The sequence below is a fragment of the Phyllostomus discolor genome, chromosome 15 (assembly GCF_004126475.2).
Source record: "Phyllostomus discolor isolate MPI-MPIP mPhyDis1 chromosome 15, mPhyDis1.pri.v3, whole genome shotgun sequence".
NCBI lineage: Eukaryota > Metazoa > Chordata > Mammalia > Chiroptera > Phyllostomidae > Phyllostomus > Phyllostomus discolor.
In genome coordinates, this window is record NC_040917.2 from 24,646,441 (window position 1) to 24,658,523 (window position 12,083).

The 12,083-nt window shown below is 57.8% G+C and overlaps 1 protein-coding gene across 4 annotated transcripts in view; it reads right to left on the minus strand.

The window, feature by feature from the left end:
- DENND1B (DENN domain containing 1B) overlaps nucleotides 1-10,654 on the minus strand; it is a 143,748-nt gene extending 133,094 nt beyond the window's left edge. For all 4 annotated transcript variants that reach the window (XM_028531258.2, XM_028531257.2, XM_036016185.1 and 1 more), the window contains exons 1-2: nucleotides 10,478-10,654; nucleotides 8,496-8,560 (exon numbers count right to left, since the gene is read on the minus strand). In XM_028531258.2, coding sequence (XP_028387059.1) covers nucleotides 8,496-8,560; nucleotides 10,478-10,494 — 82 coding nt within the window. In that variant the 5' untranslated portion in view covers nucleotides 10,495-10,654. The remainder of the gene's footprint in view (nucleotides 1-8,495; nucleotides 8,561-10,477) is intronic.
- Between the last annotated feature and the right edge of the window lie 1,429 nt (nucleotides 10,655-12,083).

Consider the following 12,083-nt stretch of genomic DNA (forward strand, 5'->3'; position numbering starts at 1 on the left):
GAGTGCGTGTTAAAAACCTAAAGCAGGTATTAGAAACACAGCACACCCCTTGATGACTTTGCCTTCAATAACAGAATGTGACTTGAGTGATCATTGAACACACCCCCGTGGACGACGCCCTCTGAAAGCCTACAAGAGATCCAAAGCGGTGCTTGCCCCTGCAAACCTACAGTCCGGTGGTTAGCCGAGGCCGAGTTCACGCCAGGACTCGGCTGCCACCGGGCCCACACCAGAAGCAAGCATCAGCAACTCCTTTTCCGGCACCTCTCCCAAGCGTCCCCTGGGCAATGCAGTCGGTAAACTGTCAACGAAGAGACGAACTTCACCAGGATGATCAAACGCTCAATGCCCTCCGTGACTCCCACCCCCTTTCTCCTAAACCCATCTCAGACCCTCAAAAGCAGCGCTCCCCCCATCCAGCCCCCGCTCACTGAACCCCTTCTCCGGGCCGGGCACTGTGTTACCCTCTGAGGGGACAAAACGATACTCCACAGCCCTCTGCCAAGGAGCACGAGCAGAGAGAACGCTCCTTGGCCATCTCCATTAAATATGAATGTTTACCCCGAAAGCAAGACACTCTTCACTCTTGGTTCTTCACCCAAGACTTTGAATATGAAGTAAAACTCCACTGAACTTGAGAAAAGGTTGACCGCCCGGTACCCAACCAGGCTCTGACAAGATGTCTCCCGGTGTCTCCCTCCATCCCCTGGGAACCGTCCCTGCCTGTCCCCACTGCCGTCCTCCCTCGCCCCCTGGGCCCCACGCACAGAGCTGGACTCTCAGCCCGCTTCATGCTCAGTGCCACACGCCGTGTGCCCTGCCCCTGCCCCCCGCATCAGTACGGTCACCAGCCTGGACAAACCCTCCCTCTCCCAGCACACCATCCGCTGCTCTTCCCCTGCGCCTGGCGCACCTGAAGGGACGCCCCTGAAGGGACGAAGGACGAATGTGCCCTGTGGTGCCCCGTGTGCGCCCCTCCGCGGGCCATAAAGATGGATGCGACACCACCACCACGCGGGTCAAGCCTGGAGCCGGGGACGTTCTGAGAGGGCGGCTTCTAGCGCTGCTGGAAGGAGCTGGTCATTTTAAAGGCAGCTCGGAGTCATGGCCAGGGTCAGGCTCTGGAATCGGGGAACCAGGTTCGAATCCCAGTCCCACCTCTTACTACAGCAAAGTGCCGACCGAGGCTGTGAATGCTAATGGACGGACTGTACATACTGAACAAGCGCTGCTTTTATCACTGTTTCTGTAAAACATCCACTTGGGAGCCCAGTGGGAGAAAACAGATTAATCGCCCAGGCTCCGAACCTCTGACGCTGTGGCTTTATTTCATTAACTCACAGACAAGCCTCTTTATGACATTAGAGCACTCTAAATAAGCGTACGCACTTATTAAAGCCGTCGGTCACAAATTGCAGAGGATCCATGCAGATGGGGCGGGGGGAGCGGCAAAACCTAATTAGGAGGCGACGGAGCTCGTCCGGCCCTTGGTTCAGCGAGCTTCTCCTCCAGCGCCGGCCGCACCTGGCTGAGGGATCCGCGTCTCCAAGGCTTTCTTTAAAGCCGAGGCGCTCGCCCCCCCCCCCCCCAGGTCTACCAGCTGCTCACGTCTCACTCAGAGTAACGTCCGTCAGACGACTACATCCAGCGACACCACCCGCCCACCGAAAAGAACTGCTCTTCGAAGAGCAGTGAGGACAGGGGTAACTCTCGAACAAGTGTGCTGGGAGGGCGTCTCTATGGTATTCCTGGGGAGTTTTTTTTAATTGTTGTGGTGTCTTTTCAGTTATTTGCTTTCACTTTATTTTCAGTGCCGGCACTCGTACAGGCGTCCCCATGCCCCCCCTTCACCTACCTCTCCCCCCCCCTTCGCCTACCTCTCCTCCACCCCACACATCCTCCTCCCCTCGGGCCGTCCCCCGCACAGCTGTCTGTGTCTACGGGTCGTGCACACGTGTTCTTTGACAAATGTCTTCCCTTCCCGGTGAGAGTCTGTATGCAGTATCTCCCAGCATCTTGGCAGCGATGACAATGGGTGACAATGGCCCCTGCAGGGTGAGGCCACAGGGGCTCTGGGACCCCCTCCCGTGCCGGGCGTTAGGTACTCCTGAAGGGAGCTTCCAGCTCCGCGACCCCCCAGCTCCCCTCTGCAACGGGCCCTGAAGCCCCGAGTGGTACCAACCCCCTAAGAACCTCAGGGAGCCCTTCAGGAGCGGCTCTGGCAGGCCCTCCCCCGCGGGGCCCACGACCCACCTGCCACGGGGATGTGGAGAAAGAGGACACCTTTTCCAGAGGGGAAACTGAGTTTCTGCCTGGAACCCACCCACGTATCCTCAATTGGCATAAACGCAGAGTCTAACTACGCCCAGAATACGTACAGGCAATGACCAACCCAACCGTACAGGAACACCGCAGTATTTCAGGGTCTCGGCGCTATCTGCAAGGCTTTCTAGCGCTAATAAAAAAACACTAAAACCAAAAATTCCCCAGTTCCCGTCGTATCCCTCAGGCATAAGCCTGAGGCTCTGAGAGGGGAAGAAGTTTCTGTGAGATGAACGTGAGAACACGTGTCCAGGGGAGAGGAGCCCCTCCAGGGCCGCTGGGCGCGCCGCAGCTGCCCGCGTCCACGCCGAGAGGGACGCCGCGTCTAAAGGGAGGGTCTCGAAAGGCAAACCACTGCCCCCACCTGCAAACCAAAGCTACACACCTGGAGGCCAGGAGAGGGAGGGCCGTACTTGAGCACAAGAAAATCCTGCAAATGCGAGAATACGATCAAACTTATATCATGAACGTGTCACCTTGAAAGTCAAGAAAATAGGCCCTGGCTGGCGTAGCTCAGTGGATTGAGTGCAGGCTGCGAACCATAGCATCACAGGTTCGATTCCCAGCCAGGGCACATGCCTGGGTTGCAGGCCACGGCCCCCAGCAATTGCACATTGATATTTCTCTCTCTCTCTCTCTCTCTTTCTCCCTCCCTTCCCTCTCTAAAATAAATCTAAAAAAATAAATAAAAATAAAAATAGCACAATATTTTAAAAAAGAAAATCAAGAAAATAAGGAAGTTCCGAGGAAGCACCAGAACGAGCCGGTGGCACTGCAGTCCCTCCGCAGCGGCCTGGCAACAGCACGACGTGGAAGGAAGCAGCAGCCGGCACACCTTCCACGGTAAGGGGCGGGGGTGGGGGCAGTGGTGGGGGGAGAGGGTGGTATTAACTTGAAACACCCAGCAGTCGCCTTGGCTTCAAGCAGCAGAAACCACGTCCGTGCGGCCGATGAAAGCACCTCCCGAGACAGGCCACAATCACGCCGCTGGAGAACACGGACTCTGCGGCATCCCCGCCAGAGCGATAATCGCCCGCAGACACCGAACCCCGACGCTGGCTTTGCTTCGCACACGTGCAGGCCGCCACGTGAAGGAGAGTGTGAAGCCCAAAGCCAAGCACAGACGCACGGCCGAACGTCAATATTTTCTACATGAAACAGAAACAGCGCATCTCAAAGGTGTGGTTCCAAAGAGCCCCATCAACTCTGACCCCAGCGGGCCAGTATGAGAAGACAAAACCCGTCGACTCCAGCAACCGAAGGCACAGAGTGGACACCTCCAGGGGGTCCCTCACACGGGCCCCAGCACGTGTGGGCTCACAGGGAGCCTGACCACGGACGGAGCGGATGCCAGAACGTGGTGGCCACGCTTTACTCACTGTTTCTTCTCCTCGCTGGGAGATACGCAAAGTGTCCCCGACCACTTCGCTGTAAGTGTGACTCTTCCCTGAAGCTCTGCTTCCTAAATGTCAGGGTTTCCAGGGGTGTGGGACGCGTGGGTGGGTGTGCGTGGCTCGTTTTAAGGCAGCCTCCAAACACGTGTGTGTGACGCAACTGTCCCAGCAGACCTCGTGAGAGGAGAGATATGAGTCCTGGATAGGAAGGCTAGCACGGGGGCCACGCCGAAGCTGCCCCGTCCCAGACACACGTGGCCGGTCACCTATGCCTACTGTCCCCGCGGCAGTCACACCGACACACTCTCGACATCGCTTCCACAACCAGCCGCGCTCCGCCATCTGGTCTGACTGACTCGCAGTTGCTGGACGGCCAGGCGCTACACACGGGCCCAGTGTCTGTTCCTCGCTCTGCAAACAGTCACCGCACGTGCCAGACACCGGGCTACGCTCTTCCTTCAAGAGACAAACCAATGAGTCGGGGCGCGCTCTTACAGAGCGTCCTGGAGGCCCGGCAAAGAGACACGCACACGTATGAGTATGGTACCGCACTGGGCAGGTCCGCGAGGGCGCAGGACGGGTGGCACACAGGCAGGCTCTATGCAGTGTCCCTCTAGACAAAAAGTTACCAATTGCCGAGGGGTCCTAGAAACTCCTTTCTGTGCCGGGCACGCAGGCCCTGACCGAGGCTCCGGTTTAAGAGAAGAGTAGGAGGCGGTTAAACTGTTAACACGAGCCGGAGACGAGAGACGCGGACGCTCTTCCTGATGCTGGGCCGGGTGGGCGGATGGACACGCACGGGAAGGAGGGAGCAAGGACAGGTTCGTTCCTGAGAGATCATCCCAGCCACAGAGAAGGGAACAAGGAAGCCAGGTTTGTGTTGAAAACTACGAACCAACAAGCTGACCTGTGAGGTCACTAACTGTGGAGAGGTGAACCCTGAAAAAGGAGGAGCGGTGGTGGGGGGCCCTCCTGAGCCAGACCCGATGACCACGGGGGAAGAGCCCCGTCGCTTTTTACACGGAGTCACACTCACCACACTCATTTCAGGGGAGACGCCGCATTCATTCCCATTTTTTAAAAAGAACCCTGTGCCCCGTATAGCTGATCCGCCAACGTGTCCCCACGGGACCGCAGGGCAGCCTGTGTGCGAGGTTAGGAGAGGCAACAGAGCGATGGATTTTTAAAAATTGACTAAATCAGCCCTGGCTGGTGTAGCTCAGTGGATGGAGCGCGGGCTGCGAACCAAAGCGTCACAGGTTCGATTCCCAGTCAGGGCGGCACATGCCTGGGTTGCAGGCCATGGCCCCCAGCAACCGCACATTGATGTTTCTCTCTCTCTCTCTTTCTCCCTCCCTTCCCTCTCTAAAAATAAATAAGTAAAATCTTTAAAAAAATAAAATAAAAATAAAAATGGGTTAAATCTGCTGAAAAGCAACAGGTGAAAATCCAGACCCTGGACTCCGGCCACTCCGGGCTCGCTCCTCCACTTCCCCATGCTTCCGCGTCTCCACACACAACATGAAGACGAACTCTTCCTGTCTCTTCAAGGATCGGCCCCCGTGGAATCCCCCAGCCGTGCGTGGCACCACGTGCTGTGTATGCCTGCTGCCGCCACCGCCGCCGCCACCACTGGGACTTGGGAGAAGCCACCCACAAGACACAGGACAGGAAGCTGCTGGATGGCCAGAGCCCTGGCCCCGGGGAACCCCAAAGAGGAAGCGTCTCCCCTGTTCCTGCTGAGGAGAAGGCCCTTCTCGGAAGTCCCGGATCACTGGGTGGAAAGTTGGGGCACCGCGGGGACGGCCAGTTCTGTTGTTGGAACCGAGGAGGGGCCGCTGGTCCTGCTGGCCGCACTTCCCGGACACCGGGGCGGGACAAAGGCGGCCCTGGGCTTGGAACTCTCCCAGGAGGCGCATTTGGATCTGGCTGGCACTCCCCCCCACCCCCCGGGGCGGCTGGAGCAGAAGCGACTGGGGAAGCTGTCCAGCCAGGGACACAGCCGCGGAAAGACGTCCCCACCAGCCTAAGACCACCAGAACCAATTCTACTCACAAACAGGAGACACGCCCTCCCCCCTACCCCGGGGGCGACTGCCAGTCCCCTGGGGGCTAGTTTTAAATTTGGGGGGCCCCAGGTGAAACTGTCCCCCAGAGTTGTTTCCCAAAAATTCAACACGACGCCTGAAGCAACTCCAGGGAGATCGGAGGACAATGGTCGCTTGAAAGAGCCAGCTACACCCAGTTACATTTCAGCACCTGATTCCAGTACAGATCACTCACAGTTAGGGATCATCGGTTGCTGAAGCTGTTTATGATCTGAATTATTCGGGATAAATGAGAGAATTTAGAGCATCTCTGTTAAAAAATGAACAAGGGAAGCAAGGCAAGGGTCCTAACATGTTGCTGGTCTTAGCACAAACCAAGTCGACCCCAGCATTGCATTTCCTGCCGGATCAGAGCTCATCCAGAAACAACCCAGCATCCTGGGAAAAGCAAACAGCATTTCCATTGGTTCCCCAGGATCCATCCTTGGCCAGAGGTTGGGAGCTTGTGCCATGCGCCCCTCTGCAGTGACACCCCCAGTGATCATTCTAGCAGTGGTCGGGCCCAGTCCAGCTGGGGTCCCCGGGGGACTGCGGGGAAGGAACTTCCTGGCGGTGAGGAGAGGGCGTGGCCGGGGACACCCAGCCTGTCTGACAGCTGCAGGGAGCTGTGGGCAGCTGAGCCTCCCCAAGCTCGCTGCGGCTGGGGGGCTGACAGGCAGGACGAGCCTGGACCTTCGTGACCTACTTCTAGACTTCCCTCCCAGGAGCGAGCACGCTTGCTTCCTGGTGGTCTGAACAGATCTCGCACGGCTACCCTCAAGCATCCGAACTGACACGCTCTGTTCTGCAGGGCTACAGGAGAACATCATCCAGATCCCTTTAAATGTTAGCAAACAAACAAAAAATTATCCAACTTTAAACAAACTGATGCACACATCAGACTCATTTAAACAAACAGGTTTTATGGACAGTTCAATAGGAATGTTCTAATAACTCTCTTTAATCATTTCTGCGCGTTCTCCCTTTAATATTTACCCAAGTACAAGCAGAAATAAAACCACTTAGAAACATCAAACTCTCGCTCTCACACAAAAGTGCAGTTACACAGTAGCATTTACTTTTTAAAGGACCAAAAACTGTAACTTGTCAGACCCTTAAGTATCAGTCACGTTCACACAATTCATCACCATCAAGAGCAGGAAAGTTGTTGAATGCTTTTTACGTGGTTCCGTTCCGCCTTTAAAAAAATCCTTAGGGTTTGCGGCCAACCGGCCCCGTTAACGGCGCACCCGGGCGGGAGGAGGCACTGCAGCCGTGGGGGAGTCCCAGCGCGTTTGTTTTAACCATCTGTGGCATGTCGACTTCACCAGGCTGCGTACACCGTTGCGGGACAAAGGAAGACGTCTCTAGTACGTAGTGATGTCAGCACCAACAGCCAACGGGCCAGAAGACGATAAAAGACAACGCAAACTGGACCAACGAGGTCCTCCAAGATGGAAAAGGGCAAAGGGAGCAAGAAGGAGTGGACCACTTGAAACCCTTCACAGGAGGTCGCAACCCCCGCCGGTGTGTAAACAGACCAGCTCTGTACAGACAGGACAACACAAGGTAACCCTGGAAATCAGAAAAGGCTCCCTACAACCTGCACGCACTTCTTGCCCTTGGCCTTGCCCTTCTTGCCCGCGACCAGCCCACGCACTGCCATGGTGCCAACCATGCAGAAGGTGCCACCGGCAGGCCTGCTGCAGTCAGGAACGTGTGTGACTTCCCACCTAAAATTAGTCACACCCGCACGGCCACAGCTGGGTCGGGCCCCTCTATTTTAAGGTGAGCAGCTCCAAATTGCTTAAAAGCATATAATTGCTTTTTTTTTAAAGCATATAATTGCTGGTCAGTTTCTGAGGCTAAAAGTGCCACCTGATTTTCCACCGAGGATGGGCATGTCACTTCCACAGATCCCACACTCAATCAGCACATGATCCAGGGAAGTGACACTGGCGACCTCTGTGGACACAGGTCACACTGGATGCACCGAGAGGAAGACGCAGGACTGACAAAACCCACCCAAGTGTCCTCTTCTTTTCAGGAAGTTGTACAGAAGTGACAGCTGAGACCCTTCCAGAAGACGTCACAGGCTGTGTCCCGCACCCCCTCCCCGGCCCCGCAAAAGTGATGGAAGGCCAGCAGGAGGGGCCACACTGGAAACATCGCGAGAGGACTGGTGTGGCTCCCGCTGCGCTGCTGGAGCCTTTGCACTGATGTTTTAAAAAATGAGCTAGAAATGCCCTGGCTGGTGTGGCTAAGTGGATTGAGTGCCAGCCTGCGAACCAAAGGGTCACTGGCTCCATTCCCAGTCCAGGCACAGGCCTGGGTTGCAGGCCAGGTCCCCAGTAGGGGGTGCATGAGAGACAACCGCACATTGATGTTTCTCACCCTCTCTTTCTCCTTCCCTTCCCCTCTCTCTAAACATAAATAAATAAACTCTTTTTTCAAAATGAGCTACATTGCTGAAGACGAATGAAAGAAAATGAAAAGGCATGGCCTTCCACCAAAACTTGATCGACCAATGGTAGGGCCGGGTTGTAAATTGCACACACAGCACACACGTGAAAATTAAGTGCCACGATGACACCCACGATTTCTGCAAGCTCAGAGTCCAGCCCTGACCTCCGCCGCGGGAACAGCGGTGTGGACAGACTCGGGCGCGTGAGGAACCGACAAAGCACACATACCTTCATCTTCGGAGGCGTGGCATTTCACCTTCAGCACCAAGTCAAAGGTTCTCTCTGGGTTTTCCCTGGACGAGAAAGAACTCCGTTACATTTATTCCCTAGGACATACATGAGCATTTCTATAAAGTTGCTAGCTTCATGACGCTAAAAATAAATCGTGTTCTAGTCTCAGGAGACGCCACAGAACTATGTGACCACAGCCTTGCAGAAATAAACATTTCTCCCCAGTTCAGCAACTGAGGACAGCGGAGGCTTAGGAGTCCAGAGGCTTGGGGCGAAACATCGTGCCTCGGAGCCTGCTTTTTTCCCTAGAAAGTGTCTTATTCCCATCCCAGCATACCTGGGAGGGTCCTAAATTAAATGATACGCCTGGAAGTCCTTTAGGAAGAATTCAGTGGTGTGTCCCTGCACAGCACCGGCCTTATCTTACTGCGTGGAGACAACAGCCGAGTGTCCCCACGCGCCTCCACCTTTCCTGCCCGCAGAGCTCGGCGGCAGGATCTGGGGCCTCCTTCCAAGGACTCGCCGTGCAGAGGACCAGGGAACCTCTACGAGGCTCCTTAAAGGGGGCGCTCTGCACCTGTTTTCCTTGGGCTGCAGTGACTCGGCTCAGCACGTGTCCAGCAGCCCATGTCCAGCAGCCCACTGTGCGCAGCCAGGCCAACACAAAAAGCCTCGAGTCGTGCTGGACGCCAGGGGTCTCTGGGGGAACGCGGCGTCGGCCGCCATGTTGGATTCTCCCACTCGGGGCAGCGCGGCTGCTCCGCCTCATTCAGAAACCATCAGGAGCCCTCGGCTCCTTCTCTGACGTCTCAACCTTTCAGCCTGGTCATGGGCTTGGTTTCAAACGGTGAATTGAAACCTATTGAGATGCTTAAAAAACAAAACCAAAAAAACAAACAAAAAAACCCCCAAAAAACCAGAGTTCTGTTTTCATCTCTTTCTGCCCAAGATAAAAGATAAAGCCTGGCCCCACCATGCCCACGTGACCCAAGTTGTGTGTCCGTTTTTCCCGGTCAGGAGCCCACCCTTCGAGCCTCTGCTCAGGGGCTGTTGTTGTGAACACGCACTTCCTTCGAGCGCCAAGGCCGCCGCGGGCTTCGGCATAAACACTGGTTCTCTTTTTACATTTTATTACAGGACAGGAGTCCAGAAACGGGAAGTGGCGGGCCATATAAATTAATTCGCAGCTACCCCTTCCTCAGCCCTCCCACTGCTCCCTGGCCCCAGCGCTAATAATGGGACAGGTCACTGCCTCCCTCACAATCCACGCATGTCAAAGGCACACTCTGCACGCCACGGACCCCGCCCCCCCACCCCCACCCCCCACCCCGCCCCCGTGATGTCAAACACTGCAGGAAAATCATTCTCCATGACGGAATGTTCCTCTTTCCCCCCTAATATTCCTTAGTATGTCTCTTAGGTGTAAAAATTAAACACCAACGATCTGACACTGGCAAAGCTAAGAAGCCTTTCCCAGTAACGCACACAGACACGATGGTCAGTATTTTAACTTCCAGAGGGAAGTACGAAAACAGGGGAAGGGAAGAAAGGGGGGGTTCTTTGCCAAGTAAATTCCAGGATTAGAAAGAGAGAGAGAGAGAGAGAGAGAGAGAGAGAAGGCAGGAAGCAAACCCCACCCCCACCCCGCACCCCCACTGATTCCAATCGCTTTGGACCTCGAGACCGTCCCCAAGGGGGGCGGGGGGGTGGGGAGGACAGGGCTGCAGGCGCCGCCAGCCCGTGAAAATACTATCTAAGTGGATGGGGTGTGCGAGCCCCGCGCAGACCCGGGGGCGCCCGCCCGCAGGAGCGGCGGACTCGGGGGCAGGGGGGGCCCTGCAGGGGGCACGCTCGGAGCCCCCGGGGCGCCCGGCCGCCTACCGCTGGGTCCCGGACGCAGCCCGGACCCCGCAGCCCCAGGCGCGACGCCGGCGCCCGCCGGGGACGTGGCCAGGCCCGCGGCCTAGGGCCGCACTCACCGCGTCCTGCTGTCCATGGTCTCATGTCGCGCGTGCGCTCGGGGGTCGCGCGGGGCAGCGCTCAGGTGCCCCTGTCGCCGCCCGCCCGGCCGCGCGCCCGGCCGCGGCCTCTGTGACAGATGCGGGCGCGGCCCGTGTCCCCGGCGCCCGGGGCCTCGGTTCCTGCGCCGCCGCCGCCGACCAGGAAGTGGGCGGGGCGAGGGCGGGGGCGGGGCGGGCGGGCGCACCTGGGCACCTGACCGCGCGCTGCCCTCCGCGCGCCCCCCCCCCCCAACGCCGCCCCGGATCCGCGGCCTCCGCCCGCTGCGGTGTCCGCGCGGGGCGCGGTCCCCGATGCCCGGCGCCGCGGGCCGCCCCTGGGCGCGCCGGTTGGGGGCGTTTCCTGTCATTGCTGCGCCCCCCCCGCCCCCCGGCAGCCAGGCCCCCCGCAGCCCGCGCCTGGGGGCCGCGGTGGGACACCCAGGGCCGCCCCCTCCTGTTCGCGGAATGTCCACGCGCGGGCACCTGCCAGATAGGCCACTGCAGAGTCGCAGACGCTCCTGCACACGCAGCACGCGCGCGGACTGAGCTGTGGACACACGGGGGCAGGGGGCGTGGAAGGCCCCCCGGGAGCCCGCCGAGGCCCGAGGCCTGGGGGAGGGGCTGCCTGTCCAGCGCACGGGGGGGGGGGGGGGGGGGGGGAGGGGAGCAGGTGTGTGCACGGCCTCGGGACGCGTCGTAACTGCAGGGGACGGACACTTGGACCCGCGCCAGACGGTTGGAGAGGCAGCAGCGAGCCGGCCCCGGGGGCAGCCGCAGGCAACCTCTGCCCCACAGGCCTGCCTCTGTCCTGCCTGGTCCCCAGGACCCTGGGGAAGACCTGGAGGAAACGTCTCATAAAGAACCTTCCAGGGACGGTGCACGGCCGCGCACGGGCAGAGAGACACCTTCTGGAAGCTTCTGCCAGGAAGTGACCACCCCTGACGCGGGGCCTCCCTGCTGGGTCCGTGGGCTCCCAACAGGGGCGGCTTCCCCTTTGATTCTTGCAAAAAGGTAAGAGGAGAGGAAACCGAATGCGGTCGGAAAAAAGGTGAAATGGTGTCACCCCCACGTCAAACGAGGAGCCCCGGGAATTCAGTTCAGAACTAGGCAGGGGAGCCTCAAGTGAAACTGGGTGACACCCGGTTTAAACGGTCTGGCCGAGGGTGGGCGTCCCGCGGGCAACAGGGCAGAGCTGCAGACCCGGGCCTCAGGAGGACAGGACACCGTGAGGACAGAAACAAGCTGACGCTTTAGCGGCCTGGGGTGTCCGAGCTCTTGGCCTGGCGGAGACTCCCCACTTCGGTTTCCCGGTTCCTGCATTTGGAGAACGGGAGCGGTTACCTGCCCGCCGCACGGAGCACCGTGCCGTCTCAGCCTACAAGGGCTGCACATTTTGACCTTTTCAGAACTCAGTCTGTGGATTTCAGTTTCACAATTAAGCAGACTGTACCACAGGCAATTTTTTTCCCCAAATAAAAACCTTGTTTCTACCCAAGAAGTTACCCTACTGCAAAACCTTGAAACAAAAAATTCTGTGAACTAAAAACCACTTCTGCTCCAAGTGTTACTAAATGTCTAGAACTTC